The 19,409-nt window shown below is 38.5% G+C and overlaps 1 protein-coding gene across 1 annotated transcript in view; it reads left to right on the top strand.

Moving 5' to 3' along the window:
• Window positions 1-19,147, top strand: part of ATP1B3 (ATPase Na+/K+ transporting subunit beta 3) — a 42,482-nt gene extending 23,335 nt beyond the window's left edge. Inside the window, exons 3-7 of the mRNA XM_059064954.2 lie at window positions 1,258-1,365; window positions 6,891-7,075; window positions 9,806-9,856; window positions 16,123-16,209; window positions 18,471-19,147. Coding sequence (XP_058920937.1) covers window positions 1,258-1,365; window positions 6,891-7,075; window positions 9,806-9,856; window positions 16,123-16,209; window positions 18,471-18,641 — 602 coding nt within the window. The 3' untranslated portion in view covers window positions 18,642-19,147. The remainder of the gene's footprint in view (window positions 1-1,257; window positions 1,366-6,890; window positions 7,076-9,805; window positions 9,857-16,122; window positions 16,210-18,470) is intronic.
• The last annotated feature ends 262 nt before the right edge of the window (window positions 19,148-19,409 follow it).

Genomic DNA, 19,409 nt, shown 5'->3' with positions numbered 1-19,409 from the left:
TGAAAGAAACTGGGTTTGATCTAAAACGAATTAGATGTCTATGAGCAGCAATTTTTTTTTTTTTTTTTTTTTTTTGGCAGCATTGGGTCTTCACTGCTGCACATGGGCTTTCTCTAGTTGCGGTGAGCAAGAGCTGCTCTTCATTGCGGTGCACAGGCTTCTCATTACAATGGCTTCTCTTCTTGCAGAGCACGGGCTGTAGGCGCATGGGCTCAGTAGTTGCAGCACGTGGGCTTCAGTAGTTGCAGTACATGGAGAGCAGCAAAAGCAATTTTAATGAAAGCTAAAACAACCTTGTTATTTATTTTGAGATTCAATGCAAGGCTTATCTATAATAACTTTGATATATGGGGAATGTTTAAAAACTAGTGAGAATTTTAGGATTTTTTTGTTTAAGCCTTTGTGCAAGGCTGAATGTAGATCTAATGCTTTTAAATTAAAATTTTTTATGAAGTAGAATTGATTTACAATGCTGTGCCAATCTCTGCTATACAGCACAGTGACTCAGTTATACACGTACAGACACACTTTTGATCTAATGCTTTTAAATCAAGAAAAGCTTACATTAAAGTTGGAAGCCTGATTGTTTGTTACAGATAAACAGGCTTACATTTTCTGTTAATAAACTCATGCAAACATATTCTATATACATGGGTGTTTATTGCTAATATGAAATTGTTGGTGGTTATGTGTCAATTCAGTATGAGAAAACCACATTTTAGTTATCGAGCAGTGTTTATTATTGAAGGAAGAATATTTAACTGTAGAGTTAAAGTTGTATAGGCCTCTTTCATTGAATAAGGTAAGCTTTCTTTACGAATGTTTTCATACAGTTGTAATTTGAATGACAAAAGTGCTTAGGCTTTGATTTGCTAAAATTTTCTCTGTATATTAATGGCAAATTGGCAAAACCTAAAAATATTTAATAGGAAATGAATGTAGAAAGTACAAAGTAAAACTTGCATCTTTTAAATTAAGGAACAGAGCAATTCTAACTAAGATTTAGAGGAGGTTTCTAATTGGTAATGTCCAAGGTGATTTTGAAGACGTGGAATTTTTTCATTTTAGATGTCTCTTCGTAGTCAGATAGAAGTGGGAGGTTCTTGATAATTTCAACCTTACCTGTGAACACAATTTCCACATAATTTACTGAGATCTTCCTTTTTAGAGATAAGAGAAGAGTAAGGAGTAAGGAGAAGGAAGGAGAGAAGGGAATTTGCTATAATTAATTTCCCCCCTTTTCTTTTATCTCTATAGGGCTTATGGTTTTTCCAAAACCGGTGACGGCATTGGATTTTTCATTCAGTGTGTCTAATCCAGAGTCCTATAGAGGGTACATTGATGACCTTAAGAAATTTCTAAAGTGTAAGTATGTTTTTTTTGGAGTAAGTTAAAGATTTTAGTTATTACAGAAACTAGTACCAAATTATGATTACTTTTAGAAACATTATTCTTTGCGTTTGTCTTGCCTTTTTCTTTCTTTCTGTTAAACACAGTCAATTGAGAAGACTTGGCAAGTAGAATTTACGATTATTCATGATGAATTTATGATTAGTCCGTATTCTGACTTACGGAAAGCATAGGGGCCTAACCCTAATGGGCAGTTTATTTGATTTTTTTAATCTACCCTTTAATAAGTACATGAGTAAGTTCATTGAACCATAACATTTATATCTGCATCAAAACAAATAGCATGTGACTAATGGAGCAAAACTATATTATAAAACGATGCCGCTAAGGATTTGGATCTTGGGATCCAGTGTAGTGCTTGCCGTGTGGGGACGAGGAATGGTGTTCGTCGTTAAAAGAAAAGTTTGTGTATCGGTTGTGAGTTTTTCAGAGCTACTGGTTTGTAGTGCTTTCTAATAGCCGTCCTGGCCCAGTGTTCTCTTCCGTTTTGTCTGCCCTGACTCCATGGTGTTAACATTCACACGATTAGCCATCAAGCGCCATGGCCTCTTGGTTCGTGGTTGCCGCAGCTCTTCCTCAGCCACACTCTCCTGCAGTTGCTTCTTCGAATGTGCAGGACTCCATTGCCAAGGTCGCCGATGGGGCTCCCTGCACAACCTTCTCCTTTGCTTAACTTGCTCTCGCTCTTTGTCTCCCTCACTGGGACTTCCAGTTCACTGACCCTTTTATTTTATCCCAGCCCCTCCCCACTCAGCTTCCCTTCTGGTCAAGCTTGTCAATTCCATAGATTTTCATTTCATTTTTACTTAAGCCAGTACTCTACAATCCCTCACCTCTTAGTCCGTTTGTCATAAAACTTGCAAGTGGATGAAGCTGTGTAATGCCCCTAGATGAAGCCCTGTAATTCCTGGATGGAGCTCTTCCTTTGAGCCTGCCCTCTGAAGACTAATTAGCACTGTGAATACTTGATCACCTCCCTCAAATGGATCCGATCTACTGCCTGGCAATCCTGCTGAATTTCCCTGGGTAATTCTCTGAAGGGATTATTTTCAGCCTCTACTTCAAGACTCTAGCTCCTTACCTTTTTCCCTATAACTCACTTTCTTCATATAACCTGGTTTCCTACTTGAAGAGAAACTAGAAATACTCAGGTGGAAACTCCCCCAGTTTCCTTGTTACCAGTAAAACCAGCCTTCAGTTGCAGCCTTTTCGTCTGTGATTTTCCTCCTGCTCTGACAGAGCTGCCCTTCCTCTTATCTAAGTCCACCTGTCCCGGTCACGCATCTCATCCCCTCTCACTGCCTCAAGCATGTTAATTACTAATCCTTCTCATATATGTTTAGCGTCTCTGTTGGATTCTTTCTGTCAACATGTAGAAATCCTCAACCTCCCTCCTATCTTAAATCAAAAACCTTTTGATCCTGGTCTTCTACTACCTACCTTCCTAAATCTCTTTCCCTTGAAAGTTAAATATATATTTATTATTTAAATGGAGATGTTTTTGTGAGAGTATAATCCATGGTTTGAAAACCAAATAGTAAAGAAAGGCTTATAAGTAGAACAGTAGTTTCCTGCCATACTCTGTTCTAGCTGCAGTCCTGTTCCTTTATTCGACAAATACTTCTTTTTGAGGGTCTTCTTTGTGTCAAGCACTCTTCTAATTTCCATCAATGAACAAACAGAAAATTTCTGTGTTCATGGAGTTTTTATAATCTGGTGGTGTGTTAGAAGGTAATAAGTGCTGTGGAGGAAAATAAGGCAGAGAAGGGAAATAGGGAGAGTTGAGAGGGCTGCAATTTTAAGCAGAGTGGTCTGGGAAGGCCTCATTGAAAGGGAATGTTTGAGGAAAGATCTAAGGATGAGGGAAGTAGCCATGGAACTACCCAGCAGTAAGTGCAAAGGCCCTGAGGCTCACAATGTCCAGTGTGTTCAGGGTTCATCAAGGAAGTCAGAGGGCCTGGATGGAGTAAGTGGGGAGAGAGTAGTAGGACATCGAGGTCAGGGAGTTAAAGGAGGACCAGATTGTGTAGGCCTTAGAGGCTGTTGTTCAGTTCTTTGACTTTCACAGTGACCAAGATGGAGGTTCTTAAGCAGAGAATAACATCATCTCACTCAGATTTTTAAAGGATCAGTCAGGCTGTTTTTTGAGACTAGACTGTAGAGGGGAACCAGGGAAGCTGGTTAGGAGGCCATTGCAGTCACCTAGATGAGTGGAGAGAGTGGCTTGGCAAGGTCGGGATCAGTGAGGCTGTGAGAAATCGTCTGATTCTGGATACATTTTCAACAGGAAATAACTTCATGCTTTTGAACTTTTTCTTACGGGATTTTTCTTCTGTATCTTTAAATACAATCTGCTGGCTCTTGATTTATCACTTTTATACATTGTCTTTACTTCCTGCCATGTTAGATGAGGATTTAGCTCACATGCCTCAGACCTTCCCCTAATCTCAATTCAAAAGTAATTGAATTACTATTTTATTTTCATTATTGGTTGTCTTCTTATACTTGTCTTTACGTCGTATTCTACCGTCTGTAGGGACTCTCGTCTAACTCCCTTATTTGTATACTGTCGTCGTTTGAGATGTTCTCTTATGTTCCTTTTCTCTGGAGAACTCCTCCTCCCTAGCGTCCTCCGCTCTGCTGTAGTCTGTGCTGGTTTCTGTTTAGGGCTTCTACTACCCAGCTGTCATTTGGGGAGTTGGTTTGATCCCTTTCGGATTGGATTCACTGTTTCTCCGCTCCTGCCTTCTTTTTCTTTATTTATTCCCTAGTTTTGATGGAGTATATTCTCAAATAACTTTGTAAGAAAAGATACATGAATACTCTTCCATTGTATATATACCACTATACTATTTAGCCATAAAAAAAGAGTGAAATCTTACTATTTGCAGCAACATGGATGGACCTTAAGGGCATGATGCTAAGTGAAATAAACAAAGACAAATACCAAATGATCTCACCTGTATGTGGAATCTAAGAAACAAAACAAATAAGAAAACCAAGCTCATAGATGCAGAGAAGAACAGATAGATTGGTTGTTGCCAGAGGCAGCAGGGCTGAAGTGGTGAAGGAAGGTCAAAAGGTACACACTTCCGGTTAGAAATAAATAAGCCCTGGGGATGTAATGTAGAGCATGGTGATGATAGTTAACACTGCTGTATTGCGTATTGGGAAGTTCCTAAGAGAGTAGATCTTAAAAGTCCTCATCACAGGAAAAAAATTTGTAACTATACATAGGGTCAAGATGTTAACTAGACTTATCGTGGTGATCATTTCACAGTGTGTACAAATATTCAAGCATTCATTGTGTTGTACACCTGAAACTAATATAATGTTATATGTGAATTATATCTCAATTTGTATTTAAATTAAAAAAAAATTTTTAAGATACATGGAATGTAGGTTTTTAGTCCTTTCATTTCTGAAAATGACTTAATTCTGCTTTTATTGTTCATAATTTAGCTGTGTATAGAATTGTAGTTCCTTTATATTTTCCTTTTTCTGCCCAACAGTGTTGATTTTTTGTTTTTTGTTTTTAAACGTATTTCCTTAGGGTTCTAAAATTTCCAAGTGTTGGTGTGAGTCTCTAAAATATCACTTTGCTGGAAACTTGATGGGGTCTTTCAGGATGAAGAGTTAGATTCTCCAGTTGAGGAAACTACTATTACTTGAAAATTTCCTCACCTCAGTTTTCTGGTTCTCTTTTGAGAGCTGTTCTGTTAGTTGTTGGGTTTTGGATCTCTTGTTTTTCTCTCATTTTCCACTTTTGCTTTATTATACTGGGGATTTACTTTTAGACCTTCAGTGTTCAGCACGCCCTTCCCCCTCCCTTTTTTTAAACTTTGAATTGTCATGGTTGCTCTTAGGAATGCCTTTCTAGTGTTTAAAAGGTACAGTCTCTTGCTAAAAGATACATTATCTGCTCTGGGTTTTTTTTTTTTTTTTTTTTGCCCCCCTTGAATACTAATTAGAATTTAAAATCTTATATTGTTCAAAGTATCTCTTGCAGGTCTTTCCCCCCCTGTTTACCTACACCTTTTTCTGTCTTACTTTAGGCTTTCCTCGGGAATGTGGGGTTCTGTGCTCTCTCTGGGAACCGTGACCTTTCTCTGTTCCCATTGTGCGCTGGGCAGGGGTCTTCATATTCTGACCATTCATCATCCAACTCCTTGACTTAGAGCGGTTTTGTGTAGAAGTGGAAGTTGGCATCGTACAAAAATGGTCCCTGATAAACTGTACCAACAGAGTATATGCAGGAGAAGCCCTTGGAGGAAACTGATGTAGGCCTTGAATATTTTCTGCCAAATGACATTCATGATTGTGCCACGAAAGTCAAAAAGGAGTGACGAATGTCAATGGTACTGTTTTGTTGTAAAAGTTTACTCCTATCCCCCCTCCCCGATACCTGAGTCATTCTTGGCTATTTAATGGGTACATAGTTCCCATGATATCCTAATTTTTGATAAATAAATGTTGAAACCAAAATTTTTGACTTTTTTTTGTTTTTAAGGGAAAGATCCATACTTCCTTTTTAAATGTGTTTACTTTGGGACTTCCCTGGTGGTCCAGTGATTCAGCACTTTCCCTGCCGGTGCCTGGGTTCAATCCCTGGCCCGGGAACTAAGATCCCACAAGCCTCGCGGCATGGCAAGCAAGCAAACGAACAAGTTTAAATAAATTTAAATAAATAAATAAAGTTAAATAAGTAAATGTGAGTACTTTGAAATTTTGGTTCCTGTTTTTGGTTGAATTCATCTTAGGTTGGCCTTTTTCTGGTACCAGTTATACCCACACACCAACAGTTCTTACTGAGGCATTGTGGCACCATGTTTATTAGCGAGTGCCTTGCAACAGCCTAAGCTCGTTGAGGGCAGGGTCCACAGCAGACTGGCTCCCCGTTGTGCCCCTTTTGTCTAACACTGTGTCAAGTGCACAGCAAACATTCGAAAAATCATTGAATTCTCTCCCCCTCCTTCCTTCCTATCCCCAAGTTGTAACCATTTTACTCCTTCATCCCCTTTTGATCTATCTTGTTACCTCCATCTCTGCTGAAAACACCCTTTTGTAAGCTAACATTAACTCACATGTACCCCCTTTCTTTAGGCCCTTCATTTATGATTTTATTCTCAACACCTGTCTTACCCACTACACTGTAAATTACCTCCATAAGGGCAGAGGTAATGCATTTTATGCCCTCACCATTGTATCTTTTGGGCCAAGAGCATCGAAGGCGTTCAGGTAATGCTGTAGCCATGGCTGGTGCCACCTAATGGTGACAAAAGAGATCTGTCACCCAGTTTGTATTGAAATAAACTGCAAAGCGCTAGATAGCAGTTAGACTTTAAAGGAACAGACTTAACATTCTTTCTCTAAAATTTTCCAGTAAATGGCATTGCTGTTTTTGTCTTTGAAGAATGTTGTCCAAAGGATGATATATTTCTGGTTGTGTTTAAGGTCTTTTTCGGCTGTTTCCTTTTTAGCATATGGCTTAGAAGAACAGAAGAATCTCACAGATTGTCCCAGTGGAGTGTTTCGTGAGCAGAAGGGTCCAGAATATACTTCATGTCAGTTTCCTCTTGTCTTACTTGAAGCGTGCAGTGGTGTGAGTGATCCCGAGTTTGGCTACTCCACAGGAAGCCCTTGTGTTCTTGTGAAAATGAACAGAGTATGTACATAATTTATTGCTGCTGTTGCTTTTTCCAAATCTCTTCTATTAAGAAGCTGGCAACTATTTATTCAGCGCTCTCTCACTTGGTGGTAGCTTGTGTAAAAAGCTAACAGTGATATTGACCTTTGGAAAATTAATATAGAAAAAACAATTGGTTCATAAATTAGTCATAAACTAGGGAGTAACACAACTTCAGTTGTTCTCTTTTGGAACTAGCTATACGCACTTAAGCGTAGGTCAGAGCTTCAGGGATCAGGTATTCTGGGGATCATGCCCACAGCATAGTTGTGGTAATGTGCTGTGCTCACCTTTGCATCCTGTGTGGCAATGTCATTTAAAATCCCACGGCAAACTTATAAAGTTTTGGCTTATTTAACTTTTTCTGAATATTTAGTAGCAAAGCATAGCTTTATAATATATGTCTGTGTAATTAAATAGTAGAAATAGAGATAAGTTTGCATTAAAATGAACCCAGCAGCATTTTGCCATGTTGTCCAGAGAAAGTGCCTGAATTGTATAGCTATTAGCAAACCAAGAAGCTAATGTTCTCTACGTCTAAGTAACAATGTTGTGGAGTCATTGTGCAAAAGGAAGATGCTTTCCTTGCATAATGAAGTGATCTCCAAACCCTGTGCCTTGCTGCTCTATAAACGGTACTGCAGAGTTGTGTTCTGATACAGTTAACCTGTTGAGGCCTGTATGGTCTCCCTTGAAGAGTGAGGTCATTCCTGGTCATGTACGCAGAGAAAAGGCAATTTCCTAAACAGGTGCAGGCCTCTCAAGGTCTTGAGTTTACATATCACTAAAGTTACCATCCCTAATAAAACCAAAACTTGAGTTTTCTGAAGTTGGCACTGCTAAATAAGGAGTTTCCCTGTAGGGAGAGCCCGCTAGACCCTTAAGCGCCCAGACTGGCTTCCCTCCAGCCTCTCCTTCCCCTGTCCCCATGGACAGCAACAGTTTCTGATTATCCCATAGCACTTTGGAAATCATTCTGAAACATTGCCTGGCACATAGTAGGCGCTCAATAAACATTTAATGGGATGTTTTAGCAACACTTAAGAACTAAGGTTAATAAGGTGGAGGTGAAACTGAAGGCAAGATGGGGAGGCCAGGAAGTGGGAGCAATCTGAACAACTGTTTCAAAGGGACCCTACTCAGAAATGCTAGGGCGCTCATACATACCACATACTGTTAAATAAAGTAGAGATGAGTTTTCACAATGTACACAAGAAATCCAGATAGTTTATTCCCCGGTATCTGTGGGGAATTGATTCTAGGACCCCTGAGGACACCAAAATCTCGGGCTGCTCAAGTCCCTTATGTAAAATGGCGTAGTATTTGCATATAACCTGCGCACATCCTCCCGTGTACTCAAAAGCATCTCTAGAGTACTTATACCTAATTCAGTGTAAGTGCTGTGTAATAAGTTGTCAGTACACAGCAAATTCGAATTTTGCTTTTTGGAACTTTCTGGAATTTTTTTCCCCAAATGTTTTTGATCTGCGATTGGTTGAATCCGCAGATGTGGAACCCCCCCCCCCCCCCCCCCCGAGGGAGGGCCATCTGTAATGTGAAACCAGGTGATCTAGCTTGTAAGATAATTAAATCCATTCTCTCCAACAGGGATGCCTTTTGTAATCCCTGTCTCCTAGGAGTATCTTCACAACACCTAGATTGATGGAAAATCTGTTCCCAATACAAAGCCAAGAGAAGAAATTCCAGTTCCTTCTCCCACAGGACCAACCTTCTGAGTTTATTTTCTTTGTCAGTATGTCCTCTGAATGATGAGGATATGAGATTATACTTGCTGATAGGGCAGAACTTTGCAGGCACGACAGGAAGGCATCATCAGGCACACGGGGATCAGCAGTGAGATGTTGCATAAGGGTGTAGCAGGGCATGTAATCCAAGTATAGTTTGTTCCAAAATCATTGCGAGGGCACGGATAGTTATTGCTCTTGAAATTACTATTTTGGTTGCAACAATACTTGTCTTTCAGGAGGAGTACTTACATTTTACAGGCATTCACATTAAAGTGTATATAAATTATAAAATTATAAAATATAAATTAAAATGCATATAATTCAAAAGGCCAAAAAATCCTCTCACAAAATATATGGGTAAATATCTGTTATCATTCATACAGAGTTAGTTATATCAACCACATAAATGAAAGCCTCATTACATAGAACTGAATGGTGCTGTGAGAGTCCTCAAAATGGGATTCATGGGATTCATTAAGTGTATGTGTTTTGTAGAACAGATAGATGTGAAATACAGCAGGGTGCTGTGGAAGCCTTATGGAAACATGGTAGGGTTGTGACCTAATATAGTTTCATGAAGAACAGTTATTATATTATGCCTTTGCCATTCTTATTTGCATTAATGATGTGTTCATATAAATAATGAAATGTAAAGGTTTCTTTTTCTTGTTTTAGGGTAGCAAAGTGCAATGCTCTGTTTTGGTCAATTCTTTGATAACTGATTTATTTTCTAAATTGCCCCAGTACTGTAATAAGATAGATAATTGGTAAGATTATTATATTGAAAAGTCTGTTCTAATCCTCTAAAATAAAATTAAAGTAAAAGGCAGAGGTAACAGCGTTTTAATGCAGTGTTAGTGTTCATCTCGACCCTCCCACCCCTGTGTCCCCAGCAATGAAGGAAGAGGTTCTGTAGTATACAGTTGTGATGTTTCAATTAATTAATGTTTCTTTACCTTAGATAATTGGATTAAAGCCTCAAGGAGAACCAAGGATAGAATGTATTTTGAAGGTTAGTATTCAGAAAATAACCCAATTTCAGTTAAAGCTTTAGTGTATCTTAAAAATACTTTAGAAGTCTAATGAATTTAGTCATTTTTTTCTTCCCTGTCACATTTTTAAAGTCCATTGTAGTGCCATTCTTAGAAGAATAAAACTCCACCAACCTTTGGGGGTAGCCCTTCTTTGTTTGCTAATGATAATTCAAAAAGACTTATTTTCCATGTGCATTTGATTTCACATACTTTGCCTTTATATTTACATATACCATATTTCACTGATTTTAAGATTCATTTTCTTTTTTCTAGCTTGATAACACCAAACTTGGAATTGGCCTTATAACTGATAGTGTCTTAATAGTGTATTAGATTTTTTTCTTTCTTAATAGTACATAAGTGGCATCTGAGATTTAATGAAACTTGGTACATTTTCCTTAAGGTAGAGGCATTATTTTGCTCTCTCATCCCTACTTTATTTTTTCCAGAGCACTGTGCTGTTTTCCTTTCATAATTTCTTTTGTTTTCTCTCCATGCTGCAAAGTTCAACTAAGACAAATATGTAAATCATGGGTAAGAGTTCTCAGGAGAAACTGTTAAGTTCTAAATTTAATTTTATCATTGTGTAAAATATTAGCATTCCAGCTCCAGTTAATATGTCAGAAGTATCTTACTTGAAATGTTACATTGAAATCACTTCTAAAGTTGTTTGCCAAAGAAAACTGTGATCCCTTTTAACGATGAATGGATTTCTTATTTGGGCAGAAACTTCTTGCTTGGTGGTTCTCAAATCTGATCACGCATCAGAGTCACTTGGAGGGTTTCTTAGGTCCCAGTTCTGCAGTTTCTGACTGAGTAGGTCTGGGGTGAGGCTGCAAAATTTGCGTGTTTTTTTTAAAAAAATATGTTTATTTATTTATTTTTAGCTGTGTTGGGTCTTCGTTTCTGTGCGAGAGCTTTCTCTAGTTGCGGCGAGCGGGGGCCACTCTTCATTGCGGTGTGCGGGGCCTCTCACTATCGCGGCCTCTCTTGTTGCGGAGCACAGGCTCCAAACATGCAGGCTCAGTAGTTATAGCTCACGGGCCTAGTTGCTCCGCGGCATGTGGGATCCTCCCAGACCAGGACTCGAACCCGTGTCCCCTGCATTGGCAGGCAGATTCTTAACCACTGCGCCACCAGGGAAGCCCCCAAATTTGCGTTTTTAACTAAAGTTTCCAGGTGATGGTGATGCTGCTAGTCTGGGACCCACACTCTGAGAACTTCTGCTTTAGAATATCCTTATTGATTTATTTTGAGTATTTATTCATGATTTAGAATAGAATGAAAAGCTGGGAAGTTTGTGGTTTTCTCATCTGGGTTGAAGTATGCATGCGTGACCATAGGCAACTCACTGTATCTCCTTATGCCATTGTCAGCTCAGCAGGAAACTTGGATAAAAAATCAGAATCTTGGGCTTCCCTGGTGGCGCAGTGGTTGAGAGTCCGCCTGCCGATGCAGGGGACACGGGTTCGTGCCCCGGTCCGGGAAGATCCCGCATGCTGCGGAGTGGCTGGGTCCGTGAGCTATGGCCGCTGAGCCTGTGCATCCGGAGCCTGTGCTCCGCAACGGGAGAGGCCACAGCAGTGAGAGGCCCGCGTACCGCAAAAAAAAAAAAAATTTAGAATCTCACTTAAAGCCAGACGCTGCATCTAAGCTGAGTTTTTCTTGGTATACAAATCCTTCTAAAAATCTAGTGAGCTTCTACTGTCATCTCAAAACAGGAGAAAACATTACACCTACAAGACAGATTTAAGAAGTGTATTGTGTATAACTCTGTGATCCCCCTTGCTTGCAATTCTTTCCAGTAGAAGGTTCCCGAGGCTGGGTGTGAGCCTTCAGCCAGGTGGAAGTGCTGATTTTATGCAGGAACTTTTGCCTCTGCATGTGAGCAGACAATGTAGATATACTTGGATCGGTGGGTCTGTGGAGCCAACACCATCAAGAAAGGAAAACACACACACACACACACACACACACACACACACACACACACACACACACACCACCCCCCCACCCCCCCACCCCCCCAGAAGGGCAAAAGCCTTCCAGTCTTTTCCTAAGGTTTCACTTCTGTAAGCCTTTGGCCAGTATAAACTACTCCATGTTAACTCTTCACTTAGGATTATAAGTGGATTTTTCTCCTTGTTATCTGTTATGTATCTTTTGCTTCTAGAATAGTTGGGGGAACATCTGGTCTAATGACTCAGATTTCAATTTGCTGTCCCTTTTGCTTTGAAGAGTTGTGTGGAAAGTACATAAAATAATCAAAATAATAGATGGGGTTTTTGTTTTGTTTATTTAGTTGTGGAATATTTTTGTTTTTAGAAAAAACACAAAATTGGAAGAAATCTTTGTAAAACTGCATTTTACTCGTAGGCTAGTCACAAAGGAGTAATCAGGTGGAATCCATAAATTTGCGAGGTGTGGCTCTGTGAACAGATGGCAACATTTACTGCATATCACCATATTGCTGTTTTCCATTAGATTTGTCTGCAATCAAGTGTTCTTAGTGTAAATTCTTCAGTTGACTTACTTTTTATATAATACATTTGTCTTTTATTTTGTCTTGTATTCTTAACTTTGATCTCCTTTTATTTATTTATTTTTAAGGATTTTTTTGCCTTGTTTTTGTTTATTTATTTATTTATTTGGTTCGGCCTGGTCTTACTTGCAGCAGGTGGGCTCCTTAGTTGCAGCTTGCCGGCCCCTTAGTTGCAGTACATGGGCTCCTTAGTTGTGGCACGCGAACTCTTAGTTGAGGCACGCGTGTGGGATCTAGTTCCCTGACCAGAAATCAAACCCCGGCGCCCTGCATCAGGAGCATGGAGTCTTATCCACTGTGCCACTGGGGCAGTCCCTTAATTGCTTTCATACCAGTTGAGAGTCCTGGAAACACTAAAACATTGATGACAGAACATGCTTTTAGAGGTGGCCTTTAATTTTAAAGGATGGTTCCTGCAAACGATATAATATTCATATTTATGTCATTAGCGTTTTTTTAAATTTTCTTACAAAAATGAATCGTGTTCATTTAAGAAAATTTAGAAAAATGCAGAAGGAAAACATTTGGTAAATGCTTCCCAGAGTCAATCACTGCTTAGAACATTTGGTGTGTGTTCTTCAAGTTATTTACAGGTGATGACTATACAGAGGAACCAAAATACATTAGTTTTAAACCTTTATTTTGTTTTCAGTGGAACTTAGTGACTGCTAATAGACTCTTGGACTTAGTTGCTCATGGTTTCCAATATGATGCCATTAGTATACTTAGAAAACCATGACATGTAGCTTCACCATAAAGTATCTCATCATTGTTCAGATATGCATTTTATTATTTGACAATTTCTAAATGTTAATTTTAAGTAGAAGTCTGCCAACGAGATGGCTTAGGCACAAACCCATAGAACAATTAATTGAGCATGTGACCATAACTCGGAGCCTCCGTTCCCCTCTCTATAACTGATCCTACACACTTAAGGGTTTTAGGCCTAAATGAGGTAAATATAAACTGAGTGTGGTATCTGGCTGAAAATGCACACTGAAGTGCTCGATAAACTGTAACCCAGGACTTCCCTGGTGGCACAGTCGTTAAGAATCCACCTGCCAGCACTGGGGACATGGGTTCAATCCCTGGTCCGGGAAGATCCCACTTGCCGCGGAGCAGCTAAGCCCGTGCGCCACAGCTACTGAAGCCTGCCCGTACATGCCGCAACTACCGAGCCCGAGTGCTGCCCGTGCTCTGCAACAAGAAGCCACCGCAATGAGAAGCCTGTGCACCGCAATGAAGAGTAGCCCCAGCTCGCCACAACTAGAGAAAGGCCGCGCGCAGCAACGAAGACCCAACACAGCCAAAAATAAATAAAAATAATTAATTAATTAATTAAAGAAAACCTTTTACATTTGGGGGAACATCTCTGTGTTTCTATGAATTATTAAGGAAAAATAGGTTAAAAGTAATGTACAGAAGTACTTATATCAAAGTGACTTTTTTTCTCCTATATAAAATGTTATTTTAGACTTTTTTAGCATGTATTGTTTTTATTTTTCACTTTTATTGGAGTATAGCTGATTTACAATGTTGTGTTAGTTTCAGGTGTACAGCAAAGTGAATCAGTTATGCAGACATATATCCACTCCTTTTTAGATTCTTTTTAGACTTAACTTTTTTTTAATTAAGGAGTACAAATGCAGGGTGCTGTTTGAATAGTGATTGAAGAATGGCTTCTTCAGTTTCCCTTAGCCTTCTTATTTCCTGTTCTTTTTAAAAATTATTTATTTATTTATTTTTGGCTGCATTGGGTCTTCGTTCTAGCGGGCGCTGCTCTTCCTTGTGGTGCACAGGCTTCTCATTGTGGCGGCTTCTTGTTGCGGAGCACGGGCTCTATAGAGGCGTGCCGTACTTGTGGCACGTGGGCTTAGTTGCTCCGTCCATGTGTTTCTCTCACCCCATGCACATCTGCTACTTCATGGTGGTTAAGTGAAGTAAGCAGAGAGTACGGCTTCCCTTAGAGGAGATTCTTAGTTTTGCTGTGGTGTTTCATGTATGCTTACAAAAGTAGAAGTTCGTTTATTCAAATCTAGAATGCAGACATTTAGTAATGTTTTATTTTAATTAGTGCCTTGTGAAGTTGCCACTGATTTTAATCATTGTTGTCTGTCATCTACTCAGTATGTGTAAAAGTTATGGTCATTAATATTGGGTCTATTCAGAATGTGTTACATGAGAATTTTCATAAATTGCTTATTTTTCAAGAAGAATACTAGATTTGTATCATTATCATGTATATCAGTTTTTTTTGAGGTATGGTTGATTTATAATATTACATAGGTTTCAGGTGTGCTTCAGGTTTCAGTGCTTCACAATTGTTAAATATTATACTCCATGTATAGTTATTATAAAATATTGGCTATATTCGCTGTGCTGTACAATTTATCCTTGTAGCCTATTTATTTTTTATTTTTATTTTTTTATAAATTTATTTTATTTATTTACTGTTTCTGGCTGCGTTGGGTTTTTTTGCTGCGTGCGGGCTTTCTCTGGTTGCGGTGAATGGGGGCTACTCTTTGTTGCAGTGAGCAAGTTTCTCATTGCAGTAGCTTCTCTTGTTGCGGAGCATGGGCTCTAGGCGCGCAGGCTTCAGTAGTTGTGGCTCGCGGGCTCTAGAGCGCAGGCTCAGTAGTTGTGACACACAGACTTAGTTGCTCCACAGCATGTGGGATCTTCCTGGACCAGGGCTCGAACCCGTGTCCCCTACTTTGGCAGGCGGATTCCCAACCACTGTGCCACCAGGGAAACCCAGCTTATTTATTTTATACATGGTAGTTTGTACCTCTTAATCCCCTACCCCTATATTGCCCCTCTCCCCTTCCCTCTCCCCAAAGGTAACTACTAATTTGTTTTCTATATCTGAGAGTCTGTTTCTTTTTTGTTGTATCAGTTTTTTTGTTTGCTTGTTTGTTTAAATTTATTCTTTGGCTGTGCCTAGCAGCATCCCAGATCTTAGTTCCCTGACCAGGGATGGAACCCGTGCCCCCTGCAGTGGAAGCGCAGTCTTAACCACTGGACCGCCAGGGAAGTCCCTGTATCCGTTTTTTTAATACATGGAATATAATTGCAGTAGACATATAATACTTCTGATTTACATGTGCTTGTAAAAATTATTCAAGGGAAATGTGGTATTTAAATTGGTTAGAAGGGTATTCCTTGGAGTACTTTAAATTTTCCCTAAGAGTTTGTCAGCTGCTCATAGTTTCCACCTCTGGTTACAGTTATCACGTTTGTTAATCATGTGAAACTTTTGGACCTACTGCCTCCCAGCCTGAGTGGTAACTTCTAGGTGTGGCATCTATTGCTTTCCAGTCTGGGAGCACAATATTGTATTCATTTTAGGATTCATTGGTCCCAGACCTACTTGTGCATTCCTGCTGTCAGTGGCTGGAGAACTGGCATTTGGTAGTTGGAAGGCAGATAAGATTTTACAGACGTTGCATGAGTAGATCTGGCTGTAAGTTAATGGGACTGTCATGGAAAAGTATATAAATCAGGAAATCAGGATGGTTTGTGTCAGAGGGTTTAAATCAACATAAGTAAGTCTCTTTTCAAAAATACACTTGTAGTGAATGCAGTTGGAGCAACATTGTAGTTTCTTCATACTGTCCATAATTGATACTGCTTTAATAAAGATACATTTTTAAAAACTATTTTTTGTGACCTAAAAAGGGTTTGTTTTGTTTCCAACTTTAGGGTGAAAACACAGCAGTGCTATCAACTTATCCTTCCAATGGAATGATAGATTTAAAATATTTTCCATATTATGGGAAAAAACTGCATGTAAGTATTTAGAAGTTCTTAAGTGGTAGTGACTCCTGGAAACTTGGTAGTCTGTATTAAAATGCCAGTTGTCTAGATTAGGTAGACGTATGCCCTGTGTAACGTGTGCATCATCTTTTCTGGTTTTTAAATACAAATGGTGATGGCAAATGGAAACTCCACATCTTAACTACAAACAAAACCGAAGCAGCTAAGTTAAAGGATGATTATTTTCAAAATACAGTTTTCTCTTTCATTTCTTAGGGTGCGCTTATTTAAAGAATATGGAGAAGTAGTAAAGAAGTCATTACCCGGAGATGACTATTATTGTAGTATAATTTCTTCCATAGTTTTTCTTTAAGTATATGTATATAAATAGCATTTTGTATGTATACTAGTAAACTTTTTATTTTGAAATGATTTTAAACATAAAGTGGTTAGAATAGTACAAAGGGTTCCTGTAGACCCTTTACACAGATTTCCCATTTGTCTTATCAGTCTCTCTCTCTCTCTCTCTCTCTCTCTCTCTCTCTCTCTCTATATATATATATATATATATATATATGTATATGTATATGTATGTATAATTTTTTTCCCCTGAACCATCATTGGCACTCAGTGATAAACATGGTGCCTCTTTACACTAAATTTCCTAAAACTAAGGACGTTATCATATATAACCATTAGCATTGATACTGTACTGTTATCTAATCTACAGATCTTGTTGAAATGTCACCAGTTGTTCCAATAATGTCCTTTATTGCAAAAAAAAAAAAAGGTTTTTTCCTGGTCTAGGATGTTGCACTGTTAGTCACCTATAACCTGGAACAGTTCCTCCATCTGTCTGTTCATGCCCTTGAGCTCATCAAAAATGAGTACAGGCCTTTTGGGGCTTACTTTGTTGGTTTATGTTCCTCAGTTTAAGTTTATCTCATGTTTTTCATCTTTAAATGTAGGTTGTACATTTGCGGCAGGAATGCCTCAGAAGAAATGTTATGTCCTTTTCAGAATAGCGTATCAGGAGGGACGTGGTGTTGAGTCCCATTAATGGTGATGTTAACCTTGTTAAGGTGGTGTCAGCCAGGTTTCCCTAATGTAAAGTTGTGCTTTTTTTTTTCTTTGTAATCAATAAGTATCATGTGGGGAGAATACTTGGAGAGTTTATAAAATTATTTCTCCTATAACTTTAGCATTTGTCAATTCTTTCCACAATCAGTTACTAATAGAATTGTTCTCAAATGTTTTTTCTAGTTTCATCTTTTCTTTTTCCTTACTAGTTGGCATTCCACTCTAAGGAAGAGCTTTTCCTTCTCCACTGTTTATTTATTTATATCAGTATATTCTCATGGATTCTTATGTAATTCAGGGGTTATATGTTATAATCATTTATTTTGGTGCTAATGTTGTCACAGATTTGGCTGGTGGGAGACCTTCAGGCTGGCTCTGGCTCCTGTGTCCTTTAGACATGTTCCCTTGATTCCTATACAAGATGTTCCAGGTTCTTCTTGTACTTTTCCCTGCCTCAGCCCTGGAATCAGCCCCTAGTTCCTTTTAGTGAAGAATTGTATTTAGAAACCACAGTGATGGCAAAACAATTATGAGTATATTTGTACCAAGTCACACAGCAACCATAAGTAAGGATGTTAGAAACCTAAGTAACATAATCAGTGAGGTAGATCTTCTGCATGTTTATCAAACATACTGATATATAGATACAATACATATCCTTCTCAAACACCCAGAACAGTCACAAAACTTTATCATAAAAAATGCATGCTCAAGTTTCATAAAATAGAAATATATTACAACAATACTTTCTGATCACAATGCAGGAAAACTAGAAATTATTGAAATAAAATGGCCCTTCCAAAAGAGGGAGGAGGTGGGAACTCTAATCAACTCTTGGGGAAAGGGGGAAACTCAAACCAAGATTATAGAATATCTAAAAAAATAATGAAGCACAACATAATCACAACCTATGGAATATATTTAAAGCAGTGCTTAGAGGAAAATTCATAGTCATAAACACTTTTATCAATAAAAATTTAAGTGAAAATAAATGAATATCCAGCTAAGGGGGAGAAAAAAGGTAGAAATCATAGATCTAATTATTAAAATGTATATTATATATATATATAATATATATTATATATATTATTATAAAAATCATAGATCTAATTATTAAAATCTTGTTTTTTTAAATTTTACAGAATAAACAAACTCCTGATAAAGTGTAAAGTTATTGCAGAATTTGAATTAATGTATTTTCGTTTATTTGCCAGGGGAGCTATCTACAGCCATTAGTTGCCGTCCAGCTCATCTTTGGTAATAGAAATGACATAAACGAAGTCACAGTTGAGTGCAAGATTGATGGATCACCCAACCTAAAAAACCAGGATGATCGTGACAAGTTTTTAGGACGAGTTGTATTCAAAATCACCATGCGTCCATAGTAGGAGTTAAGATATCTCCACAGAGTAAACGTTGTGTTGTCTGTCTTCATTTTGTATCAGCTGGACCTGCCATTCCAGAATTATGGGACCGCCTTGGAGAAAGGTGGAGTGGTACATGACACTGGGGTAACATCCTAATGTGCTTCCAGATCATAGCGTTCAGTATCCTTCAAAGTAACTGCCTGTTGCCTCTGCTGCGTTTTGAACGATGTACAGTCACCAGATAGGGACTGTGAACACCTGATTCTGAACATGTAGGATGGGGGTCTTGGCCAATTTTTATGTGGTTTAATTGCCAAGTGTCTAAAGCTTAATGTGCTGTGCTATGTAAATATTTTATAGATTTAACACTGGTTAACTGTCATATTTTGATGCCAGCAAAATTTTAGGGGATATAATGGTACCTGACCAACGTCAAATGACTTTACAGCTGCAAGAAATGCAGTGTGTGGAGAAGCTCTGTATGTGAGGAGGAAAAAGGAAAATAAAAGTGGATTTGAAAGGTTGTCTTGGATGTTTTATAAAATTATTTTTTACATGCTGAATTAGTCTGTGGATCTTTTTGACTAGGAGCACAACCTTTTTGTTGTAAAACATGTAAAAAACAAACCAAAAAAGTGATGGGATTATTTTCAGGGCTGGAACTAAGCCTTTTAAAGTATTAAGATTAAAGTATTTTAGACCATAGATAAAAACTGCATTTTTAGGTTAGCCGGTAAGAATATGTGCACCTAAATTTTTATGAAATTAAATTCATAAGGTTTAATT

This window comes from Kogia breviceps, chromosome 5 (genome assembly GCF_026419965.1).
Source record: "Kogia breviceps isolate mKogBre1 chromosome 5, mKogBre1 haplotype 1, whole genome shotgun sequence".
Taxonomy (NCBI): domain Eukaryota; kingdom Metazoa; phylum Chordata; class Mammalia; order Artiodactyla; family Physeteridae; genus Kogia; species Kogia breviceps.
The sequence above is the reverse complement of the archived record's forward strand: the minus strand, read 5'-3'. Positions and strand labels throughout refer to the sequence as shown.